This window comes from Heterodontus francisci, chromosome 16 (genome assembly GCF_036365525.1).
Source record: "Heterodontus francisci isolate sHetFra1 chromosome 16, sHetFra1.hap1, whole genome shotgun sequence".
Classification (NCBI taxonomy): Eukaryota; Metazoa; Chordata; class Chondrichthyes; order Heterodontiformes; family Heterodontidae; genus Heterodontus; species Heterodontus francisci.
Window position 1 is genome coordinate 88,158,951 of NC_090386.1, and position 26,809 is coordinate 88,185,759.

General features: G+C 44.6%; 1 protein-coding gene across 1 annotated transcript; it reads left to right on the forward strand.

Moving 5' to 3' along the window:
• The first annotated feature begins 24,833 nt into the window (after nucleotides 1-24,833).
• Nucleotides 24,834-26,314, forward strand: id1 (inhibitor of DNA binding 1, HLH protein). The gene is made up of 3 exons (XM_068048848.1): nucleotides 24,834-25,277; nucleotides 25,409-25,470; nucleotides 25,747-26,314. The coding sequence occupies exons 1-2, from the start codon at nucleotides 24,912-24,914 to the stop codon at nucleotides 25,448-25,450; spliced, it is 408 nt and encodes a 135-aa protein (XP_067904949.1). The 5' UTR covers nucleotides 24,834-24,911; the 3' UTR covers nucleotides 25,451-25,470; nucleotides 25,747-26,314.
• Nucleotides 26,315-26,809: the final 495 nt, after the last annotated feature.

Sequence of the window (26,809 nt, forward strand, 5' to 3'; positions counted from 1 at the left end):
ATGAGAAGTGAGAGGGGTGGAACAAGGTGAGATGCTCAAAGGAGCTGAATGTGCCAGAGGAGTAGGGGGACAGAACAAAGTGAGATTTGGAGATGAAGAGCCACACCACCACAGCGATGGTCTGGGTGGGACAAGTGGTGAAAGGTATAACCAGGCAGAAAGGCTTCAATTAGGCGCAAGGTATCATCAGGCATGTTTCTATCAAGGCCATGGTATTGAAGCAATCTCCTACAATCAGCTCATGGATTGCCAAGGCTTTCGTCATGAATGAATCAACAGTCTGGAGGGAGATGCAGAGAAGGGCGGTGATGGCTAATCCGCTGGCAGAGTCCACAGGTTCAGCACCGGGAGGGGCAAGTTGGATGGGGAGGAGATTGGCAAGATTAGTTCCCAGCGGGCACGCTGGGTGGGAGGGTCGGCGAGAGAGTAGGATGGGGCAGTTGTGTTGTTGCACGTAAGCTGGCAGTGATGTGTGCCTTGATGGGCTCTTCGAAGGATGACAAGAGAAGCACAGAGGGAAACTGTAGTCTAATCTAAGAGAGAGTCATGCCTGGGCTGGCTGCAGGAGAGTAGGAAGGTCGGGTGTACTGGAGGGTTGGCATTGGGATTTGGGAGGGAAGAGTACCTGAGAGAGGAGAAACGAAAGGAGGCATGAGATCAGGAGAGAAGGATCTTGGAGGGTAAAGAGAAAAGAAATAAAAAGGGGGAGGACAAAGTAGAAATGGAAGTGATGGAGCAGCAGCCAAAACTTCCACATGAATGGATACAGAGAAACTCAAGTTACATAACCTGGTTACATAGCAATTATTAGGATCCATAGATCCTGCTGGTAAACAGGGAATAGAGAGGAGATAATAGGAGAGAGTCCAAAGTTAAAGTCAGAAATCGCATGGCAGGATAAAATGAGATAAAGTCTCATTGAGAATACTACAATGATATAGAAAGACTTGCATTTATATAGCACCTCTCACAACCTCAGGATATCCCAACATACTTTACAGCCAATGAAGTAATTTTCAAGTGTTGTAATGTAGGAAATGTGGAAGCCAATTTGTACACAGCAAGGTCCCACAGACAGCAATGTGATATAATGACCAGATAATCTGTTTTAGTGATGTTGGTTGATGGATAAAGATTGGTCAGGACAACAAAGGTTACTTCCCTGGTCTTCTTCAAAATAGTACCATGAGATGTTATACGTCCACCTGAGAAGGCAAATAGGGCCTTGGTTTAGCGGCTCATCTGAAAGACAGCACTCCCTCAGTACGGCACTGAAATATCAGCCTAGGTCTTTGAGTGAGTGTTACCCACTGAGATTGGGCTGAAAAACTTAGCTGATCATTGGGAGGGCAGCATTAGGGAAGCTCCAATTGCTCAGTGTCCCCATGATCCTGGTTGGTAATTGCTTAAGTGTGTGTGTGTGTGAATCTTCCTCTTATGTGGAGAAGAGCCTAACTTTTGAGGTTTATACATGAAGAATGGTTGCTTCTTTGTGGTAAATGAAAGGTGACACGAGCAAGGGGTCAACACCATGACGGGAGGATGACAGAAGGAACAACTTTTATTTATATAACACCTTTGACTTGGTAAAACATCCTAAGGTGTTTCACAGGAGCGTTATCAAACAAAATTTGACACCGAGCCACATAAGGAGATATTCGGACAGCTGACCAAAGATTTGGTCAAAGAGGTAAGTTTTAAGGAGGATCTTAAAGGAGGGAAGAGAGGGAGGAAGGCAGAGAGATTTAGGGAGCGAATTCCAGAGCTTAGGACCTAGGCAGCTGAAGGCATGGAGCGATTAAAATTGGAGATGCTCAAGAAGCCAGAAGTGGAGGAGGGCGGGTACCTCTGAGGGTTGTAGGACTGCAAAGACTGAATAGTTAAAATAAATCAAGGGTTTGCTCACTGTTGAAAATTATTCTCTCCTCTCTTTTACAATCACTTATCTTTCTTTTAACATCCCTTTCTCCCTGTACAGAATTGGCACAGCTTTTCCTGACTTGGTAACCCATCCAAGGTCAGAAGCATGTGACGACCAGATGAGAAGGGGTCTAGGGGTTCCCTCTCAGCCTTTGCCTGGTTTAACCGTAACAGGGTTTAATTGTTAAACACTGTGTTTTTAGCTCCCCCTCAGTGAACCCTTGTTCACTGCTCCAATTGTAAAGCAAAGAAATCAAACAGGTTTCCTTAGATTTAAACGAGAAAGGTAGAAGTTTATTAATCTTAAATTCTAATCTAGTTAACGACTATGAATACGCGACACATGCACATGCAATACACACACACGTGCAGATAGCGACAGAAAACATAGAAGGAATAAAGGGGAAAGGTTGAGGCAATATCTGGTAGTTACAGTCCTTTACGTTCAATGTGGAGTCTTTGGTTGCCGGTAAGCCTTGCAATTCCTTAAGGCCCAGTTCGCACTTCAACTTGTTCTGATGTAGGAGTCTTTTCCCTCTTGAGGTTTACGTGTCTTCCGTGGGTCCGGTGGCTTGGGAGAAAGCGAGACAGAGAGACAGCCAGGCGAGAGACTTGCTTGTTTCAGCTTCAGTTGCATACTGTCTTCTGAATTCAAACTGTCCTGTGGCTAGTTCAAAAAACCTGGACCAGCCAGTTAGTCATGTGACCAGCTGGTTTGACAAGTCCTGGCTCTGTGGATTGTATCATCCTAGCAGGCCCTGGAATGCGCTTCCTTACAACTTCAATGTCTGGTGATCAAAATCCATTTAGATTAATTGGAGCAGGGAATAGCCCTTTGTCTCCACAAGTAGCTTCTCTTAGTATGCAAATGTCCTTCCAGTCCAGTGTCTGGTGATCTTCAAACAAGTCATTTCTTCACTCTAGCAACAGTTTAAAATCAATGTTCATATGACAAAATTAATATGCCTCATCCTTGGCTGGTGGGGGTCTGCATGACAAGCATAATAGTGAAATAGTAAACACACACATATCATCTCACCCCACCTGACCTACAGTCATACTGTATTTCACCTGTGTGCCAGCTTCCTCTTATCCTATGCTGTGTTCATGATTCGTGCTGGGACACTATTTTACCTTCTGCAGAGTCCTTGCTCAAGTGGCCAAGTGTGGGCCTAAATGCTGAATGTTGGCAAGCTATTCAACACTGGAAAGCACCATGAATGAGCTCATCAAACATCCAACAACAACCTATACTGATATAACACCTGTGATGCAGTAAATAGAACAAAGAACAAAGAAAATTACAGCACAGGAACAGGCCCTTCGGCCCTCCAAGCCTGCGCCGATCCAGATCCTCTATCTAAACATGTCGTCTATTTTCTAAGGGTCTGTATCTCTTTGCTTCCTGCCCATTCATGTATCTGTCTAGATACATCTTAAAAGACGCCATCGTGCCCGCATCTACCACCTCCGCTGGCAACGCGTTCCAGGCACCCACCACCCTCTGCATAAAGAAAAGTAGTCCAAAGGCATTTCACAGGAGTGTCATCAAACAAAACTGGACGCTAATACAAATCAGGAGATATTGGCCAGAATTTTACGTTGGGCTGGAGGCCCCGCCCACCAGCCAAAAAGTCGGGGGTGAGCCCGCCTCCAGCAGGCCTGGGGAGCCAGGTCAGGATTTTTCACTTCCCAGTAAAGGCCAGCTACCCGACCTGAACCTGACGGGACCTGACGACATGTGTCGGGCTCGGGTCGGGTCGGATCACACTTCTGGGTCTGGCATTCGGGTTCGTGTCAGTTTGGGCTGGGGCGGTCACGCTCTATCACAATCTCAGGTAAGTGGCTCCAATATTAATGTAATTTTTGGACTAGAAAGGTGGTTTTGTTACAGTTATTTTAAGCTTGTGCAGATCAACTAACAAAGTGAAAAACAGTTAACTGATGGTCAAGTCGGGTCGGGTCAGGCGTGGGAAAAAATGGAAGGACTCGGGCCGGGTTGGGCTCAGGGTCAGATGCAGTTCTGTCGAGCTTGGGTCGGGTTTCATTTGCAGATCCGAGCCAGCCTTTACTTCCCAGGTCCTTAATTGGTCGTGGGCCGGACTTCAATCTTCCTGAGGCAGGAAGTCCCACCTAATGGAGCTGCCGACCAATCAGCGGGCCGGCAGCTCTTAGTCCCAGCAGTGCCACTGGGGGCAGTGGCCACTGCTGAGACTGCACCCAGCTATCGGAGGCAAGAGGAAGGATGGCCCCAGAACTCAGGTAAGTTTTTAGGCCACGCTGGGGGCAATCAACTGGGCCCTGTCAAGGCAAGGAGGAGGTCGCTCAGTGGGGAGTGGGAAGTGTTGTGCATTGGGGGCAGTTGGGGCTTCAGAGGTGACCCTCTGTGGGGCACAGGGTGTCCGATCCGTCGGTCCAACCCCACTCCCGGCCTGCATGAAGGCCGCCTGGTTTTACCTGACAACACTCTGGGGACCTTTGCTGCCTGGCCACCGAGGGTAAAATACCTGCGGCAGCGGGAGGAGGCCCTTAAGTTGCACTTAAGGGGTCTTGATTGACCTGGAAAGGGTGGGCCGTTTCTCGCCACTGCCGTCTCGCGTAAAATTGCCACTCCCCCCACCCCCCCCGCCTCCCACTTAATTTTACGTCACCCCACCCCCACCACCAGCCCACTCGTTGGGGGACCATAAAATTCCAGCCTTTAGGTCAGGTGGACAAAGAACAGGTAGATTTTAAGGAGCATCGTAACAGATGTGAGAACGGTGGAGCGGATTAGAGAGAAAATTCCAGAGTCTAGGCAGCTGAAGGCACGACTGCCAATGATGGACCGATTAAATTTGGGGATGTGCAAGAGGCCAGAGCCCATTTTAATAGCAGTGGTCACTGACTAGCAACCAAGGACAAAGAAGTCATGTTAATTTCACCCCTCTCCCCAACAACCCCCCGCCCACACCACCCCAACCTGCCTCCTTCAGGGGAAAACACCCAGAGAAGCTAAAGCCTAAAGTAGCAGCTCAATTGGTGGAATAGGCTCAAGGGACTAAACAGCTTACTTCTGTCCCTATGTTCCTAATTGCTGCAGCTAAGAGCAGTTAACTCAGCATCGTACGGGAATCAAAACCTTCTAATGGTGTGCATTGAATTTTTTTTTTCAATTCATACTCTTTTTTAGGGGGCGTGCTTTTATTTCGTGGAGAAGCAAAATTAGAAAGAAGCAAAGAAACACACACATTTAAAACCTGTCACAAGTTCCAATTAAAAAATCACAGTGCCTGAGAACCAAAGGGCTTGTCCTGTGTGGTCCAGACTGGTAATGAAAGGGACAAGTTACTAAGCTGTAAGTTCCATTGGATGCGGTTTACTCAAAGGCTTTAGGATTAATAGCCAGCTACCAACCTCTCCACTGGGAAAAAACTATGATCCCCTTTGGAACAGAGCGAGTGCCATATGGAGTGGGACTGCTACTCGCCACTGGGATCAGGCAATCCTTTCCCAGAATTCAGATGGTAATTAAGCCATTAGTCAGTCTTTCGCACCGAGAGGGTCCCAGAGCCTCACACCCATGCTCCAGCGATTCCTGCACCTTCCTTCCACTGGCTCTCTCCGACAGATTGCCTTACTCCGCCTGAACACCTGTTCCATTTTCCCAGGGTTTAGCTGAGGTGGGTGGGGTTCCCCCATCAAAGGCTGTGATCTTACATTGTGTGTGGAAAAAAAAATTCAGTTACCAGCTAAAAGGCAGGTGGCTGCAACAGATGATACACGTAAAAGCTGTAAGAATGCCTAGTCACTGGCTTTGTTTTGATTTCAATGCAGATGCTGTAACCCAGGTTTAAAGTGTCACTGACTCATAACCACAGTGTGAATCTGTGTAGTTTTAACCTTTTCATTGCCAGAGGCTGTACCTTTTTGCCCAACCTCTTTTTTTTTTAGCTTCTGATCTGTTGTCTGCTCTTTTAGTTTTCATATTGCAGTATTTCTGGGGTACAGATTACTCCAAGAATCACCATTGGTGCCTTATTGTGGACATCTGATAGATACGTTCTGTGGTGTTTGACTCCGATAAAGGGGCTATAATAAAGGGCACGGTTGGGGTATTAAATGCATACTTTGGATCTGTCTTTACTAAAGTAGAGGATGTTGCCAATGTAGCAATAGAGAAGGAGGCAGAAGCGATATTGGACAGGATAAAAATAGATAAATAGGCAGTCTTCAAAGTAGAAAAGTTACACAATCCAGATGGGATGCATCCTAGGTTACTGAAGGAAATAAGGGTAGAAATTGCAGAGAATTTGGCCACAATCTTTCAATCCTTCTTCGATATAGGGATGGTGCCAGAAGACTGGAGGATTGCAAATTTTTTTTTTAGATTAGAGATACAGCACTGAAACAGGCCCTTCGGCCCACCGAGTCTGTGCCAAACCTCAACCACCCATTTATACTAATCCTACACTAATCCCATATTCCTACCAAACATCCCCACCTGTCCCTATATTTCCCTACCACCTACCTATGCTAGTGACAATTTATAATGGCCAATTTACCTATCAACCTGCAAGTCTTTTTGGCTTGTGGGAGGAAACCGGAGCACCCGGAGAAAACCCACGCAGACACAGGGAGAAGAGGCTGCGGTGCTAACCACTGCGCCACTGTGCCGCCCTGTTACACTCCTGTTTAAAAAAGGGGAGAGGGATAAACACAGTAAATACAGCCAGTCAGCCTAACCTTGGTGGTGGGGAAACTTTTAGAGACAACAATCTGGATCAAAATGAATAGGCATTTGGAAAAGTATGGGCTAATAATTGAAAGTCAGCACAAAGGCAAATCATTTTTGAGTAACTTGATCAAGATCTTTGATGAAGTAACAAAGAGGGTTGAGGGTAATGTGGTTGATGTTAGGGGTGGCACAGTGGTTAGCACCGCAGCCTCACAGCTCCAGCGACCTGGGTTCAGTTCTGGGTACTGCTTGTGTGGAGTTTGCAAGTTTTCCCTGTGTCTGTGTGGGTTTCCACCGGGTCTTCCAGTTTCCTCCCACAGCCAAAGACTTGCAGGTTGATAGGTAAATTGGCCATTGTAAATTGCCCCTAGTGCAGGTAGGTGGTAGGAGAATTGAGGGAAGGTGGGGATTTGGTAGGGAATATGGGATCAACGTAGGATTAGTATAAATGGGTGGGCCTGTTTCAGTGCTGTATCTCTAAATAAAATAAATGTTGTGTATATGGACTTTCAAAAGGTGTTTGATGAAGTACCATATAATGGACTGGTTAGCAAAATTAAAGCCTACAGGATTGAAGTGACAGCATGGATACAAAATTGATGAAGGGGCTGAAAGCAAAGAGCAGTGAAGAATGGTCATATTTTTAAACTGGAGGGAAGTATACAATGTTGTCCCCCAGGGCTTGGTATTAGGACCACTGCTCTTTTTGATATACATTAATGACCTGGACCTGGGTATACAGGACATAATTTCAGATGATATGAAACTCAGAAATGTAGTAAACAATAAGAAGAATAGTAACAGGCTTCAGGAGGACATAGATGGACTGGTGAAATGGATGGACACATGGCAGATGAAAATTAACACTGAGAAGTGTAAAGTGATACATTTTGGCAGGAAGGATGAGGAGAGGCAGCATGAACTAGATGGTACAATGTTAAATGGGGTTAGGAACAGAGAGACCTGGGGATGCATGTACACAAATCTTTGAAGGTAGCAGGACAAGTAGAAAAAGCTGTCAAAAAAACATTTGGGATCCTTGGCTTTATTGTTAGTGGAATAGAGTACAGAAGAATGGATGTTATGCTAAACCTTTATAAAACACTGGTTACGTCTGAGCTGTAGAATTGTGTTCAGTTCTGGGAACCAAACTTTAGGGAGAATGTCAAGGCCTTGGAGAGGGTACAGAAGGAATTTACTAGAATGGTACCAAGGATGTGGGACTTCAGTTATGGGGAGAGATTGAAGAGCTGGAGTTGTTCTCCTTAGAGCAAAGACAATTAAGTGCAGGTTTGATAGAGGTGTTCAAAATCATGAATACTTTTCACACAGTAAATAAGGAGAAACAAAACTGTTTCCAGTGGCGGAAGGGTCAGTAACCAAAAGACACAGGTTTAAGTTGATTGGCAAAGGAACCAGAGGCAACATGAGGAAACACTTTTTTCTACGCAGTGAGTTGTTCTAATCTGGAATGCACTGCCTGAAAGGGCAGTGGAAGCAGATTCAATAGTAACCTTAAAAAGAGAATTGGATAAAAACTTGTTGGGAAAAGAATTACAGGGCTATGGGGAAAGAGCAGGGAAGTGGGATTAATCAGATAGCGCTTACAAAGAACTGGCAGAAGCACGATAGGCCAAATGGCCTCCTTCCGTGCTGCATCATTCCATGCTTCTATATAAATGCAGATTGTTGTTGTAGCAGGACTGGCTCTGCCAGATTTCATTTCCCCACCAAGTGCTGGAATGAACTGTGCTTCATCTGGTGAGCTGACAGACTGCCTTCATGTGACAAACTGCCCTCAGATGGCAAACTGCTCCATCAAGGCACAAGCTGAATTTGAACATGGTTCAAGCAGGGTAGCCAACTCTGGTTGGGTGTATTCTGGAGGTTTCATCACATGACATCCCAACTCCAGCCTCCCTAACCTTACAATCACACTATTGGTGCATCCTCGTGGCCTGTGCCAATCAGAAAGTGAACAGACTCTTTGTTATCCAATTGGATGATTCTTTGGGGCGGCACAGTGGCGCAGTGGTTAGCACTGCAGCCTCACAGCTCCAGCGACCCGGGTTCAATTCTGGGTACTGCCTGTGTGGAGTTTGCAAGTTCTCCCTGTGTCTGCGTGGGTTTTCTCCGGGTGCTCCGGTTTCCTCCCACAGCCAAAAGACTTGCAGGTTGGTAGGTAAATTGGCCATTATAAATTGCCCCTAGTATAGGTAGGTGGTAGGGAAATATAGGGACAGGTGGGGATGTGATAGGAATGTGGGATTAGTGTAGGATTAGTATAAATGGGTGGTTGATGGTCGGCACAGACTCGGTGGGCCGAAGGGCCTGTTTCAGTGCTGTATCTCTAAACTAAACTAAACTAAACTTGACTGTCGGTCAAACAACCTTTTGTCCCCCCCTCTAGTTTGTTTGTTGCCTCCATGACTTTTCCCACTGGCTGCTTGTAGGTGTGTCCAGGAGATTGCTCTTTAATTCCTACAGCTGCCAGTACAATCCAGTAACATTGGCAACCCCCTGTTCTGGGCTGGGATTTTGACTTGGATTCACCCGTGCATGAGGACTCAATCCTACTCTGTACAGCTCAATTTCACATTGAGCAGTGCATTTACCCACTAAACCAATGGTGGGACTTCTCTGCAGACCATAATAAGCAGCCAATGCATTTGCCAGTGTTTAAATCTGTCAAAAGCAAAATACTGTGGATGCTGGAAATCTGAAATAAAAACAGAAAGTGCTGGAAATATTCAGCAGGTCTGGCAGCATCTGTGGAGAGAGAAACAGAGTTAATGTTTCAGGTCTGTGACCTTTCATCAGAACGTTTAAATCTGTCAATATTAAGATGGGATGTGCTGCTCTGAGTTAGCTGGCCCACTGCCTAGATGGCATTAGGGGCAGTGCAATTGGCCTGAGCATCTCTTGCAGTGGCCAGGGAAACACGAAGCAGCCTTTTGTCCCCATTTCAATTCATTCTCAGGATGTGGGTGTCACTGGCAAGGCCAGCATTTATTGTCCATCCCAGGGACACGCACCGAGTCAAACATCAACTGCTGCTGTAGGACCTCAGTGAAAGACGCTCTTTGGTCTGCCCAAAACTTGCTGGTCTTCCAGTGCAAAGAGTTGTCTACGAGCAAATGTTGCAGACTGGCACATTCCAAGGTCCAGGACTACATGCTGAGAGACACACGAAAGCTCAGGGCAGCTGCTGCAAAGGCTCATTGGGGAAAGGCCACTGTGTAAGGCCCTCCCACCATAGTATACTGAGGGGCTGGAGCCAGTGTAAAACCCTTTGAGCTCCAAACACTGGAGAATGTTTGACATGAAATGTAAAGGTATATTGTAAATATAACCCTTAATTGTAAGTGTAGTGAGACATCATTCTGTATTGAAAATAAATTCAATTGTATTGCACTTTATATAATGTAAAATTTGAACTGTTTTGTAATTTAATTTTACATATTTTATGAATGAAGTTTATTTTTAAATTTTTGCCCATCTCTAGTTGCCCTGAAAAGGTAGGCCCTTCTTTTTTGGAGATTTGATTCAACTGAGTGGCTTGCTAAGTCATGTCAAAGGGCAGTTAAGAGTCAACCACATTGGTAAGGGGCTGGAGTCACATATAGGCCAAACCAGGTAAGGACAGTAGTGAACCAGTTGGGTTTTTAATGATAACACCACAATGCCATAGCAACTTTTACTGATACCAACTTTCATATTTAAACTGAATTCAAATTCTCAAGCTGCCATGGTGGAATCTGAACTTATGCTCTTTTGGTTATTACCCCAGGTCTCTGGATCACTAAGCCAGTAACATAGCCCTACACCTCCAGACTCTTGATCGGCTTCCAGTGACCCCTGCTGGATGGGCTCAGCTGCGATGCAGTCCACAGTTGATCAGACTGATGGAATCAAATCATGTGTGAAGAATAGCCACTTGAGTGAGGTACTGGAAGACTTCCATGATGTGTGGCTCTGGACCCCTTCAAGGGCATGCAATCAGGAGGGAAGGGCAGGAAATATAGTGAAGTGCGGGGGGTGGGCAATCACTGAAAGGGAAAAAAAACATTGTAGAACATTCCGAAGATCAGAAATAATGACTCACGATAAACAGGTGCACGATGAGTTTAACTGCAATGAATATGAAAAAGTTTCCATATTGCTTTGACCAGCCATTGTACGAAGATCACTGCCTATGTGGTAATGAGTACATTTAACTCAGTCATTAAGCTGGTATTAACTAGATTCAGTGTTGTTTATGGTGCTGAAGAGTGCAGTTACTGGACTGACTACAAGCAATGACACTGGGTTTCATTGTATACAGATCCCCTGATATTGTATTAGCACCAATTCTCCAGGCAATGGCCACTGGAGTGGAAAGCATTCCATTGCACAATATCCCTTCTCTCAATAGATCTGGGCATACCATCAGTGCACAGCTACAGAGTCCTGCTACCAGATGGCGAGCTAATTATAAGCTATTAAGTGCTTTGATAGCTGTGTGGGAACTGGGCTCAATGAAGGTGCTGTGAATAGGGATGCAAGCTGTTCAACCACCTACCCTGGGACTCTTGTGTGAGAGGGGTCAGCCTGACTGAACCATTGCTCAGCGCAGTACACAGTACAATATGGGGGACCGCTGACTTTGTGACACGAAGGGAGCAGAGAAGCAACTACAAAACCCTTCCTTGGTCCAGTTTGTCACTTTGTTCACATGAGACCACTAAAAAAGGAAGCATTGTCAACTTGTTTTTTCAGAATAAAAAAAAAATACAGATAAAAGGATCTGGATATCTGCCAAAGAAATACAAGGTGGTAATGGGATAGTGGTTTCATATAGCTGTTTTTACATTGGCCTGAGAGGGTTGTTTGCATCTGATTTGGGCAGCTAGAGTCAACTGCAATTTTAACCTGCCCACCTTGCTGAGACCTGCCACTGGGAACACCCATAATTTCCGAGGAAGGTTGGCTTTGTTGGGTGTTATCTTTGTCTGGGAACACTGATCTTTCGCACCAGGTGTGATGTTACAAGCCTGATGTTAACAATATTTTATTGGACCTTGAAAATTTTGGTTTAAACTAATGGGGCTTGTGCGCATCCATATTCTGCGTTGTGCTAGCAAAAGGCACCTCTTCTCTTGGCCAGAACCCACTTTTTGTCGAACCCACTTTTTGTCAACATCTGATTGCTGGAAATTGGGCCTCTCAAAACGGCTCCAGCCCTCGAAGAGTGCAAATTGGCAGGAAAAACAATATGTTTCCCTCCTTTACATTTTAAAAAATTAATTCATGGGATGTCGGCGTTGCTGGCTCGGCCAGCATTTATTGCCCATCCCTAATTGCCCTTGAGAAGGTGGTGGTGAGCTGCCATCTTGAACCGCTGCAGTCCATGCACTTATATGATGCATCCTGTTGTGACTACCCTGTGGAAAATGGCTGAGAAGTGAGGGAATCTTACCCTGGAATGTCGACAGTCTCTGAGATAATTACTTAGGCTTGCATATAGGGGCATGACACAAAACTTGGAAATGTAGTAAACAGTGAGAAAGATAATAGCAGACTTCAACCAGACACACGGCAGTTGACTTTTAATGCAGAGAAGTATTTATATATTTAGAAATCACTATTTAGACCTGAGCTGGAGTTTGGTGTCCAATGCTGTCTACTGCAGTTTAAAAAGGATGTCAATTCCTTGATGAGGCTGCAGAGGCTTAGCATAATGGTACCAGGGAGGGGGGAATTCAGTTATGTGGAGAGACAAGAGAAGCTGGGGATATGTAATAGAAGTGTTCAAAATTATGGAGCTAAGGAGAAACTGTTTGCACTGGTAGAAGGATCGGTAACCTGGGGACATATGATTTAGATAATTGGCAAAAAAGGCAGGGGAGATGTGGCCTTTTTTTTAACACAGTGAGCTGTTATGATCTGGAGTTAAGTCTGGAGAAATTGTGGTGAAGGAGTTGGATATGTACTTAGAGAGAAAAGTTTGCTGGGCTCTGGAGAAAGAGCAGGGGAATTGGAACTAATTGGATAGCTCTTTCAAAGAGTGAGTACAGGCATGATGGGCCAAATGTCCTCCTTCTGTGCTGTATGATACTATGAAATGTGCAATGGGGAATCATTTGACGTTCACACTCACTTTCCAGTAGGGATAGTAATTTAAAGAAGGAAACTTGGCTTTTTTCCCTCCTTAGACCAGGAACAGTACTATAGCTCCCCACTACAGTGGAGGCTGAGGTCAATTACTGGGGCTCAGGCCTGGACTCCCCCTAGTCCATGTTTCTTGCACAATGCCTTGGATTGTCCAGGAATCTATAATAAAAAACTCAGTTTTTGTCTGTCCGGACTGTTTTGCTTGATTGGTGCCTTGATCTGATGGGTGGATCCTGACGCACATGGAGGCACGCAGAGGACTGGAGCCCGTGATGCACCTTGCAGCTGCCAACAGTTGGTGGTGGCGGTGGCGACAGAAACAACAGAAGGTAAGGGTGTGACATGAGATACTTAATAGTACTCTATTACATCGTCAGGGATATGATTGGTATCTGGGGGTGTACTATCTCTAGACCAATTTACCATACCGGGATCAATGCAATCTTACCTATAGTGCACGGAACCCAAAAAACTTCAAAACTGTATTTGAGTGTTCCACCACTTTCAATTATTCCCACTACCTATTTAACAGGTGAGAGTCCTATAACCACCCATCCTTCACCACAGTTTCTCCAGACTTAACCCAAGTTTGGAAGGATAAAACCTCTAATTGTACCACTGGCTTTCACTGTTCTAGTGAATAAAGTTTTACAATGTCCATTGTCAGGCTATGTTGAAATCCCAGTGACAAACGTTTGTATGACATTTTATAGCCATCGTGAGCTTCGGTTTGTGGTAACCCTGGCTGCAGAGATTGTTTCCAATAAGTGATGGGATGGGATTGATGGGAGGGATGGGGATGGCATGGGAGAGATGGAAGGAATAGGATGGGGATTCTGTTAAGTCTTTGGTGAAAGAATAACCCGAAATCCTGTATTGAAAGAAGTACTGTTGCAATGAAGATACTAATTTCTGTGCAAATGTTTTGCGGCTAGTTGAAGATTAATCTCCTGAATACTGGTGTGAGCAACACTAGGGTCTTTTTCAATTTTCTTTGTTTTTGTATATTCGTTCTGGGAAGATTGGAAATGGGGATAAAAAGGCTGTTTGAATGGGCAGGGCCATTGGAGGCAGGAGGTTACGTGATGAAACCTCCAGGAATTTGTCCAACTACACTTGTGTTCTTGTGTACAGTTGGGAACTCCTAGCAGCACAGCAGGTAGGGTGAGGCACTTATCAACTCAGTTACCTGGGGATTCCAGAGGTTATGTTTTTGAAACTCCATGGTATCACTGTTGTTGAACTCTACGAAATGCACATATATAAAAATTATGGACGCCAATAAAACAGTAAGTTAGAAAACATAAATAATATTCCTATAAACTGTTTCTATACTTGATAAAACTGTCAATAATTGACTCACTGGAAAGATTCCCACAGATGGCTGAGATGGAAGCTCCTGATGTTTGGACTTTGGGCCCTAACCTCCAGACCTGCCTGTCACTGGCATTTACTGTATCTCTACCTTTATCACAAGGATAGTTGCGGAGTTTGTAACATAATCAATTGTAATCGCTGCATTCTGTAAAAGTGTCAAGCACCTGGTATATTGCAGTCAGCTTGAGAGACTCTGAAAAGATTGAAAGAACTGATCAGGCAGCAGTAGTTAAGAACACACATTAGGGAGAATCAATTTATGATTTTACTGCTAAGCGTAAGGCACAGATGAAAATCTCTCATACAGATCTCGCAAACAAGGATTTTTAAACAAATAATGGCATTTACTTCACCGATGGCTACTCTTTGTTATTGGGAATCTATCTTAATTAGTTTGTCTGAAATGCTAAATGCGTATATTAGGCCCTGAGTTTAGCCGGTGTTAATGGGACGAGACTCTATAAATTGGTTTCAGTCATTCTATTCAGATTAAGGATTTGTTTATATGAATGGCATCATTGTGCAACATAAACCCCAATGTAGTTTTTTTTGCAGTTTCATGTTAAAACTGGTTAACTGGTATGTGTGAAAATGGTTGTGATTGGTCTTAATATATGAGCTGTTATTCTATTGTGTTTTTGTCTTGTCTGTCTCCTCCTTCAAAGAAATTAAACAAAAGCAAATTCTATCTGTGGACTCGTTAGGTCGTGCTGGATGTTGAAGGATGTTCAGTCCAAAATGCACCATGAGCATTTGGTTTACATATTTCATGTGAAACTCCCTACCTGAGAGATATAATAGGACAGAAAAAGACTGATCAGATAGCATTTATTGCGTGAGTTCTCAGGACTTTGAGACTGTTTTAAATCCAAGAGTCCATCTAACTGTTAAAAGAGTGATGATGAGAATTCCAATGAATTTTATATTACAAATCATAACTTCACCTCTAGCGTAGTTCTATTTATAATGTTACAAGGTTTGATTTAATTATAGAATCATAGAATCTTGCGGTGCAGAAAGAGGCCATTCGGCCCATCGTTCCTGTGCCAGCTCTTTGAAACAGCTATCCAATTAGTCCCACACCCCTACTCTTTCCCCATAGCCCTACATCTTTTTTTCCTTTTCAAGTATATATCTAATTCTCTTTTGAAGGTTACAATCTGCTTTCACCACTTTTTCAGGCAGCACATTCAAGTGAAAATTAACCATGGGACCAGCTCTTGGTCTCTTTCCTGATCAGGTGAGCCAGTCTTGGGTGATGACTGGATTGGTTCACCTGTAATTCCCTCCACTGTCAAACAGTTTACAGGCCCCTATTATCAAGGCTCAAACATGAATAATAGGCAAGGTACAGGAGAGTTCCTGGTTCCTGCAGTGCAACCAAACACCAACTAGGAATCAATGGCTTCAGGAGAAGGTTCGGAAGGGCCGGGGCGTGCACCAAAACCTGGAAGGAGCAATTAGCCATGGTACACCATAAGCTGAGCATGTGGGAGCAGCGATCTCTCTCCTTTGTGGGTAAGCACCTGGTCATCAGGTGCGAGGCGCTCACGTTGTTGCTGTACGTGGCGCAGGTCTGGCCCATACCCCACGCCTGCGCCGTGACGGTCACACGAGCAATTTTCCACTTCATCTGGGGATCCAAAATGGACCGGGTCTGGAGGGACACAACGTTCAAACCTCTAGATAAGGGCGGGAAAAATGCACCCAACGTCGCCCTCATCCTGATAACCACCTTCGTGTGCGGCTGCATCAAGCTGTGAGTAGAGCCCCAGTACGCAAACTCCAAGTGTCACTATGTGCGGAGGTTCTATCTGTCCCCGGTGTTGCGAAGGATGGGCCTGGTCACATTGCTGCGGAACGCTCCATCCAGCTGGACCGTGCCGTACCACCTATCCTTCGTGGGAAAGTTTCTGTGGAAAAACACCTTTGACCACCAATCCATCAGGCAGTGGTCTGCACGGAATGTCCTTAAGGCCCTACAGGAAAAGCAGATGGTGGATCCTGTTGAATGGTTCCCCGAGCAGACCGTCAAAGTCATTTGGCGGAATGCCTCATCACCAGAGCTTTCAAACAAGCATCAAGATGCAGCTTGGCTAGTGGTGAGAAGAGCCCTCCCTGTCAGATCCTTCCTGCACGCCCGGATTCTCACCCTCTCCGCACAATGCCCTCGAGGTGGCTGTGCTGGGGAAGAGACGGTTGCCCACCTCCTTCTGGAATGGATCTTTGCAAAGCAGGTGTGGAAAGAGATGCAGTGGTTTTTGTCGAGGTTCATCCCAAGCAGCTCTGTAACACAGGAGTCTGTGTTCTACGGGCTGTTCCCAGGGACGCACACCGAGGCAAACATCAACTGCTGCTGGAGGACTATCAATTCGGTGAAAGACGCCCTTTGGTCTGCCCGAAACTTGCTGGTCTTCCAGCGCAAAGAGTTGTTCACGACTGAATGCTGCAGACTGGCACATTCCAAGGTCCAGGACTACGTGCTGAGGGACGTACTGAAGCTTGGGGCGGCCGCAGCAAAGGCTCAATGGGGAAAGACCACTGTATAAGGTCCCCCCCACAAAGGTGAACTGAGGGGCTGGATCCATGGGAAACCCCTCGGGCTGTATCCAGCAAATATGGGTTTGCTGCAAAATGTACATGGCATGTAAAATGAAATGGAAGGGTTGTGAGGCAACTCACTCCTGTACTGAAGGAAGCTGATCTCCTTTGCACTCTTTGTATTGTCGACTGGGTACTGTTTTGAACTGTTTAGTAATGTATTTTTTAAACAGATTTTAATGAATAAAGTTTATTTTGGAAAAAAAAGCTTCAGGAGAAGAGCAAAGAGGTGAAGTTTTTAAAAAATGGGTTATTTTTAAAGGTTTCTTTGTCCCGGCCAGTGAGGAGCTGAATAATACAGGCCAGAAATGCCACAGGTTCAATTCCCAGTCTGTACTATGTTAACTGACCTCATCCAAAGTAGCAGTAGGGGCACAATTGGCTTCAGTTTGGGTTAATGAGGGGAAATTCCATCAGGTTTCCCACTCTGTGAACCACTGATTAAAATATTTATGTGTGGTCAACAGCAACAATTTGCATTTATATACCATCTTTAACATAATACATTATTCCAAGGTCCCTCACAAGCATGTTATTAGACAAAAATTTGACACTGAGCCACATAAAGTGATATTAGCACCTGTGACCAAAAGCTTGGTCAAAGAGGTAGGTTTTAAGGCATGGCTTAAGGAGGAGAAAGAGAAGTAGAGACACAGAGAGGTTTAGGTAGGGAATTCCATAGTTTGGGGCTTGGACAGCTGAAGGCATGGCCGTCAATGGTGGGGTGAAAGAAATCAGGGAAGTGCAAGAGACCAGAATTAAGAGAAAGTTAAGTCAGGCTATAATGTTCCCTACTGTTAAACTGCCTCTGCCAACGTTCACTGTTAAGGCAACAGAGACCACCTGACACCTATAGAACCCAACACCAGCAAAAAATCAATTGCCATTAAGGCGGACAGATAAATAAGCATCCCCCTCTCTCCCGCCCCTCACTATATTTCCAGTCCTCTCCTGAAGGTGCTGAATTCCAGCCAGGGTTCTGTTTAGCAATCGCTGGCTGGTAGCCCTGCAAGCTCTCACACGGTTCAGAGGAGGTTGATTAGATTGATACCTGGAATGAGCGGGTTGTTTTATGAGGAAAGGTTGGATAGACGTGGCTTGTTTTCACTGGAGTTTAGAAGAGTGAGGGAAGACTTGATTGAAGTATATAAAATACTGTACGGTCTTGACAAGGTGGATGTGGAAAGGATGTTTCCTCTTGTGGGTGAGTCCAGAACTAGGGGGCACTGTTTAAAATTAGGGGTCGCCCTTTTAGGACAGAGACGAGGAGAAATTCTTTCTCCCAGAGGGTTGTGCAATTTTGGAACTCTGCCTCAGAAGGTGGTGGAGGCGGGGTCATTGATTAATTTTAAGGCGGAGGTGGATAGATTCTTGTTAGGCAAGGGAATCAAAGGTTATTGGGATAGATGGGAGTGTGGAATTCGAGACACAAACAGATCAGCTATGATCTTATTGAATGGTGGATAAGAACGAGGGGCCGAATGGCCTACTTCTGCACCTAATTCGTATGTTCGTAATTTACATTTGTACAACACTTCTCAGATAGAGAGCAGTGCCTCAGAGTGCTTTACAACAAAGGGGTACATCAAGTGTCAGAGAAAGAGGGGACGAGGATGAGACTGGGTTGGGGTTGGTGATGGCAGTGGGACGACCAATATAGGCAAGGAAGAGAAACGACAATCAAAGAAAAGGACTTTAAGGCCAAGCATTTTGAAGCAGGAAATAAGGTGAGTTGGAAGGATATGGGAGGGTTTACATAGGATGAGGTACTAGTGGATGCTGGAACAACCGCCGGTGTGGAGGGCAGGGAGCAAGGATTGTGGATTAGTCTGGTTTGCAGAGCAGACGATGCATTCAGGACTGGAGGATACTATAGGGAGACCATTTGATAGACTTTTATTAATAGAAAAGAAATAAGTTGCATTTTTGTGTCTTTTATGGCCTCAGGACATCCCAACATGCTTCACAGTCAATGAGATAGTTTTGCAAAGTGTAGTCATTATTGTAATGTAAGAATCACGGCAGCCAATTTTCACACAGCAAGCTCGCACGAACAACAGTGAGTTAATAACCAGTTATCTGTTTTAGTGATGTTGGTTGAGAGATCAATATTGGTCAGGACACCTAGAAAGCCCCTCCTTTGTACTAGTGTCATGGGCTCGTTTACACCCACTTAAGAAAGTAGAAGGCTATAAAACAGAAAATGCTGGAAATACTCAGCAGGTCTAGCAGCATCTGTGGAGAGAGAAACAGAGTTATTGTTTCAGGCCCAAGAGAGAGAAGCCTCCTACAGTGAACAAGGTTTGAGAAGAATACTGGGCCCCAGCGAAGGGGAGGATCTGCCTGCAATCAGGGACTCTATAGCGAGCTCGAAGCACAGTGACAAAAAACCTCCTTCAGTGGTTGCCTCAAACTTTTCCACTTTATTATTCTTTTGCTCTTTCTGTCCCTGTCTGTGTGTGTGTGTGTCGCGTGTGCATGCTGGCTTGGGCGCGTCGTGTGTCCGTGGGCATTGGCCGAATTAGAGATTAAGTTTAATGAATTTCAATTTTTCTTCTTTGGACCTGACAGAGCCTGTTTGTGCGGGTTTCCTTGCCTTGTAGTTGGCGGGCGGTGGGCGGGGATTTGCCGGGGGGGAGCAAGAAACAAGGTGTGTTTGGAGTTGGACCCTATTGCAGTGGGACTGAGTGAAGGCTGAGGGGGAGCCCTGGACCTCTTTCTCACCTGGTCGTAACATTTTGAATATGGGCGCTACAGTAACCTGCTTCCAGTCACCATGTTCATTGACTTCCTCATAATGATTACCAGTGCTTCACAAATATCTTCCCTAGTATCTCTCAACAATCATGAGATGTCTGGACAGAGTAGATAGAGAGAAACCATTCCCACTCATGAAGGGATCGAGAATGAGAGGGCACAGATTTAAAGTATTTGGTAAGAGAAGCAAAAGTGACATGAGGAAAAACTTTTTCACACAGCCAGTGGTTAAGGTCTGGAATGAGCTGCCTGAGAACGTGGTGGAGGCAGGTTCAATTGAAGCATTCAAAAGGGAATTAGACAGTTATATGAAAAAGAAGAATGTGCAGGGTTATGGGGAGAAGGCAGGGGAATGGAACTGAGGGAATTGCTCTTTCAGAGAGCCAGTGAGGACACGATGGGCCGAATAGCCTCCTTCTGCACTGTAACGATTCTGTGATTCTGACAAAGGATCATTGACCTGAAAGGTGAACTCTGTTTCTCTCTCCACAAATGCTGCCAGACTTGCTGAGTATTTCCAGCATTTTCTGTTTTTATTTCAGATTTCCAGCATCCACAGCATTTTGCTCCTGCATTAGGGTAGAAGGGCCCTTGGGTTAACGTCTCATCCAATAATTGGCACCTCTTGACAGTGGAGTGCTCACTCAGTACTGCACTAGAGTCATCCTGGATTATGCACTTAAGTCTTGGTAATGACGCTTGAACCGATAACAATCAGAAACAAGATTGCTACCCGCTAAACTATGGCTGACATGTCGAAGAGCAGAAAGGATAACATTCCAGGCCAAACCTTGAGGTGATGAAAGCATGGACCAGCATCTCTGCAGCAGGGGAAGAAAGAGTTTGTAGGTGGGCAATTATTTCAGAGGTGGAAGAAGGCAGTCTTGGTGATTAATTAAACTTGGAGAAAGAACAATATTGAAGCTCTCCTCTTCTGGTCTAGGCCTGAGGTGACAAGATGCTAGATTGGTAGGGTTCAGGGTAGCAGATTGAAGGTGCTGCCAAGAGATAAGGAGGATGGCTTTAATTTTACTCACGACGCATCCAAACCTTAATACAAAGCTTAACTCGTGCAAGCAATAATGGTAGAAACAAAGGTACAGATGGAGGTGTAAAGAACTTGCAGGAGAGTTGAGAGCGCATTTTTGGACGATGAGGCTGCATGTAGACTCAACCATGAGGTGCATCCCAGCTAAATCTAAGCCCAATATCCCCACATACACATGCTACATAAGAACAGAAGAATTAGGAGCAGGATTAGGCCATTTGGTCCCACCACTTTCCTGCCTGTCACCCATAAGCCTTTGGAACGTTTGTTGGTGTCATCTTCTTCCCAGAAGGTTGACTGTCATGGATCTCCACCTCTATCTGTCCTGTGCTGTCCTTACACATAACCCTTTACTCCCCTGTAGATTAAAAATCTGTCCGGCATGAATCACCGAACACTAGTCAGGACTGAGAGTTGTAACTAGGTGTCCCCTCCCAGTCTTGGCAACACTGAGACCCCTCACGCTACCACCTCAGCTAAGATTAACTTGCGTGACACAGACCAGAGATCAAAGCCGGAACCTTCCTGAACCATGTGGCTACAAAAAGAAAAGAACTTGCATTTATATGGTGCCTTTCACAAGCTCGGGGCATCCCCAAGTGCATTACAGCTAATGAAGAACTGCTTTATCGTGTAGTCACTGTTGCAATGCAGGAAATGCAAGCTCCCACAAACAGCAATGTGATAGTGACCGGATCAGCTGTTTTCATGGTCTTGGTTGAAGGATAAATATTGGCCAGGATACCAGGGAGAAACAATTGATAGGTAACCTACTATCAACCTTCAACTAATTATATCCTTGACTGAGCTGATGGGGAAATCTGTGACTCTTGTGTCTTGTGGCATACCTTCAAACTGATAAATTCATTTCAGTGGGAGTAAAGCATTTCACAACAGGGTTGGAGATCAAATTAATGGTCACAGGAATGCCATTTTTATTCATTTCTCCCAACCTCTCCCCCTTCATCCCCCAAGTATTCTCCCCTATACTCCTGTAATTGATGATATTCATGGGGATTCAGTTTGACATTGTTGATATTCGACCATGGGAGTCTCACAGCCACAATAATCCAGCCCTGAAGTGTGTGCACACCCAGCAGGAATTGGGGGTGAGGGGGACAAAGGACACAGTCAAGAGTGGAAACCCGTAGCTGATTTCCACCTACTCTCCCGGTCAGTATCGGGCCACTGATGCCAATTGTAGCGCCCAAACTTCTAACTCAGCAGAGAAGCAGGATTGATCGAGGAGCCCTTAGCAACCAGTTCTGCTGGAGCATTGCCAGAGACCTTGGAGCTTGTCTGCAACATGTCCTTCTTGGCTGGGAAAGGTGCATAATGTATTTCAGAAGAGGCTAGTATTAAAAGAAGTTTCTTCCCCTCTGTAGGTAACAGGACACTATAACTTTAAGAATAATCCAACCTTCACTAATTAGTCTTTGTAATAGGTGTGCCTACAGAACTTTTTCTCTTGCCTTTGTGAGACTAAAGTGTTTCTTTTTATATATTTTGTCTGATGCGCTGTAAACAAGATTAGTTGGGGGTGGGGAGACCCATCTGGCTGGGTTATTGTTGAAGGGCAGTAGGAAATGCTGATAGTTTTCGCAGCTGAACAAAGAGCGTTGAGGAGAGCAAAGAGAAGGCTCAGACAGAGTGTCGCCAGGCTGAATCTCTCCCACAAACTCCTTATCCCCTATTGTTCTAAGTGCCCTACAGTCCTGGGCACAGCCTATGAGCTGAAACAGGGCTAGCAAAATGCAACCGGACGTGAAAGTTAAGACTTCAAATTTCAAAGCTGGAAAGGACAAAAAAAAAACTTTGAAGAAAACTCCAGTGTTTCACGAATTCATAATATATTTTCTTATTAACCAAGTCAAATCTATTAACGTATCCTTTTTGTTTACACCGTTTTAGTCAATTTTAATATACAGCTACTGTATAATTATACATTTGTGATTTTTAAGAGAAATAAGGCTAGAGCTCAAATAGAAATGAAAATAATATTAAATAGCAAAAGATTTGAAAATACAATTGCAGAAATTCACTGGGTGAAAAGTTAAGGATAACTGAAGGGAGACACTAATTTCATACTGAAATACATTTAAGGTAACATTTCTGACAATTCTAGCTACTCAGTCTGATTTTATATTTTTAATCTAAAATACGATATTTGGTATTGAAGTTCTCACACATGGAAACCCACTCTACAGGAGTACGTTCGAAAGTTTGGTCTCAGTTTCGCAATCATATTTGGAAAATATGATTTTCACGTTTATTCAATACAAAAACAACAATTTTCCTGTCATTTGGAACACGCTACACAGAAAACTCTGAAAATATTATTCATAAAAAAATTAGTATTTTTCACGCGATATATAACGCCCCCCCCCCCAAAACCCACACTATAATAACAACATTCAGGGTTGTTCCAGGATCGAGTACATTCCATCTCTACAGATGTAGGCACAGCAAACAGATGTGTTCTAAATACTCTGTCCACCCCTCAACGTGTTTGTAACTTGTGTGCGTTTGGGGAACATGTACAGATGCACAAGTCGTGTTATGGAATATATATATATGTTGCAGAATTCCCCTCTTTTAATTTACGGTTTAAAAATGTACACTCGGACTGCAGAGAAATAAAAGGGTAATCTCTTTATAATGTGTTAACTGCTGTCCTGCAGTGCGAGGTTCTGCAGCTGGTTTATGTATTGCAATGCAGATTGGACCATAAGCTTTCAATTGAGAATGTCTCTTCACCCACTCCCGCCTCCCCGGCTAGCTGTAAGCATTTAGCAACTGCAAGCATTCAAACCATGCGAACTCTCCAGTCCAAAACACAAGCAACAATACGGCTTTGCAGGTGTGCGGGTGTAAACTTTTTAAGAGGGGTTAAGGTGACAAATTAAAGGGCGATTTATCAGGGTGCAGATGATTGCCAGTTAATTGCTGGCTGTTCGGCGCCCTTGTAGTGCGGGTGATTGGCGTGTGAGTCTCCATGGCGACCGCCTGCACGGCGCCAGCTTGACAGGCGTCAAGGCTGTATGAATGGGTGACGTCACGGGGCTGGCGCCTGCCAGTCTGGAAGCAATCAGGCTGCTTTGGGCTGTTAAAGGGAACAGGCTCATAGTGGGAAAATGCTTCATCTCCCCTAGAAATCTTCCCAATCTGCAAAATTGCTTAATTTTCCCCTCCTAAAAAGCTTATTTGTTACAAATTGCAAAAATGGCCTCAAATGTGATTGGATCTGCCAGTAAAAAAAAGTTTAACAATTCATTTTCTCTCTAAACCTTCTTACTGTTGCCCCCCACCCCCCCGCCGCCCCTCCCCAAACTTTGCTACGTTCCCCCCAACTCTGACACAACAGGACAAAAACATTCTGTTTTGAAAGCTTGAGTAAAGTTTGTTTGCAGTTTTGATCACAGTAATTTACAGTAAATATCAATTCACTTTTACGTTTACTGTTAAAATCGTGAGTCTTTATAATGGAACTGCAACGACGTTATCCGTAACAAAATGACCCATTTTTAAAACCGCTGTACTCATTTTTCTGAATATAAGTAGAGATTTGTAAACAATCTTTTAAGTTCACAATGCTGTCTCTTTCGAGTGCATAGTCATTAAAACCAGACCCTGTGACCGAATTCCTTCATATTCTGCTTTGCAACATTCCGTTACATTTCAAGCTACGTTAAGATTTGCCCCAGTCTGAGATGAATCTATAATTATAATGCACATACTGTACAGTGTTGTGCACTAACGGGGAAGCAGGATTAAATCTTACGTTTTCATTTAATACTATCGTGCAGGAAGAAAGGTTGGGTCCCAGTTGGGATTTCAGCTGGCTATTTCTGGCCCTGCTGGTAATGTGAAAAATGAAGAGATTTAGAAATCAGAACCTTCATTGCACATCTGATGAGTTTACATTCTCATGAATTATTTCTCCACCCACGCCCTGCAGCGAACCCCACCTGCAGACCCCAACCAGACACAAAACAGCTGCATTCCCACATCTTCACCAAAATATGTACATTTGTTTCCATTTGCGATTTCCCCCCCCCCCACACTCACACTCCTCTCACCGCCCTCCCTTGACAGATTGCAAATCCTGATACAACCAGGGCTTTCCATTGGCTGACAAGGGCTGTAAACCCCGCCTAGTTTTGTTCCTGAACTCAGTTGTGATTTGCTAGGGACAAAAGCCTTGATTCATGCTTTGGAGACGCCCACTTTGCAAGCAATGACCATAAAAGCTGGTGTACACAGCCCAAGTTATCACAGTATTTCTTCAAGTCCTGACTGGTGGAGGTGTGTTGTACCTCTCTCTCTAGCTAGCATAAAATGAAAGTGGTTGCCGCTGCTTGCTCGTTAAAGCGCCAGGGATGTAACGAGGACGTGGTGAGATGCCTGTCAGAGCAGAGCATCACCATCGCCAAGTACAAGATGCCTCCGCTCCTGGACGAGCAGATGAGTATGTTCCTCTATGACATGAACGGCTGCTACACCAAACTGAAAGAGCTGGTGCCCACTCTGCCCCAGAACAAGAAGGTCAGCAAAGTGGAAATCTTGCAACATGTCATCGATTATATCTGGGACTTGCAGCTAGAGTTGGACGATCAGCCAGGCATAGGGTGTCAGCCCGCCCCTGGGACCACAGCCCAGTCCCGAACTCCCCTCAATACAGATGTGTCAGGAATCACAGTCGAGGTAAATACTGCCACTGGCATCTCATATGATTGCATAACTTAAAAAAAAAATTAACGCCATTGAAAGTGAAAATTTCTAATTGACAGGTTGGGAGATTGATTTAACCATTTCTGTTTTTTAAAAATCTCTAGGCTCCCTGTGTTAGCAGTGATGACCGAATTCTGTGCCGCTGAAAGGGTTAACTTACTTGCAGGTATGGTTACTTGTCGAAATTTAAATTTGTTAATGGGGATCAAGTTTCTTCCCATTGCTCAGTGGTGTAAAAGTTGTTGCATATTGCAGACAACCCAAGTTTTCTAAAATGTTGCCCAGTTGGTGGGTTAATGTAAGCATTTGTACATATTCAACTGTTCCGATAGTCATCGCTCTCAACTGTACTAAATGGGGTTTTTTTTCTGATGTGCGAATAGAAGATTAATGGATGTCTTGTTCTCTTTCTCTTTTCCCCCCCCCCCCCCTCTACTTCTAGGTATTCAGATGCCAAGTATAACGATCCGGTGGTGCTGGAATAACAGTACATCCATCCCGCAGCCCCTGGGAGAGGGGAAAAGAGGAGAACTGCGAGAAAATAATACAACTCCATGTTATTGGGACTAGTGTCTTTGATCATGGCACAAGCAGAGCAGGGATTGCGGTGACGGCCAGGCTCCAGGAATCTCGGGACCTTTTAGTCTCCATCCCACCCAGGTGGACGCGGAAACTAGGAGGAAGCGCAGCAAGTTTAGTAACTCTCCTAGCGACATGCCTAGCAACAGATTTAACTGCGATTAGCCACGCCATCCTTTCAATCTGTGTGTCCTAACGATTGATACCAGCATCAGACCACAGGCTATTAACAAGAGACATATGCTGGAGTCTAGAATTGAGATTGTATGTGACATCCTTAGAGAGATCTATGGGTGATTCTGTTGTAAATCTTATACTTTGTAAGTGTATTGAATTGTTTACAACAATGTTGTACTAAAGTCGAGCTATGATTTTTTAAAATGACTTTTGAACGTTTTTATGAATTAAAATAAAACTAGTCAATTGATAAATCTTGGATGATGTGTGTACTTTCTAAATGTTTTGGATAATGGTTTGAAAGATTCTACACAGTAACAAGACGGAAAAAAGACTTGCATTCATATAGCGCCTTTCACGACACGTTATGGAAGTGTCCTAGATTTATACACTGAAGTGCAAGGAGTATGACTGACCTGGACCCATAGGGTTAATACGAGCAGCGGGTAAACCTAGAACCATAATGTTCTCAGTTTTGATTTACTGGACCGTTGACCTACATTTATTGAAAGAGGTACAATTAAAATAAAATATTAACAAACGGTGGAGGTGTTTTCCCTTAATTTCAAACCACACACTACAAATTTGGGTAGCGGGTAACCAAAACCTATTACCCACACCATGATGAGTGTTTTAAATACCTGGCCGAGCAAGAGACCGGAAATATTCACTTGCAAAGGGTGAAAGCACTTGAAGCAGATGGGAAAAGGGGGCGTTACCACAATGCAATCAGCCTGGGACCGTACATA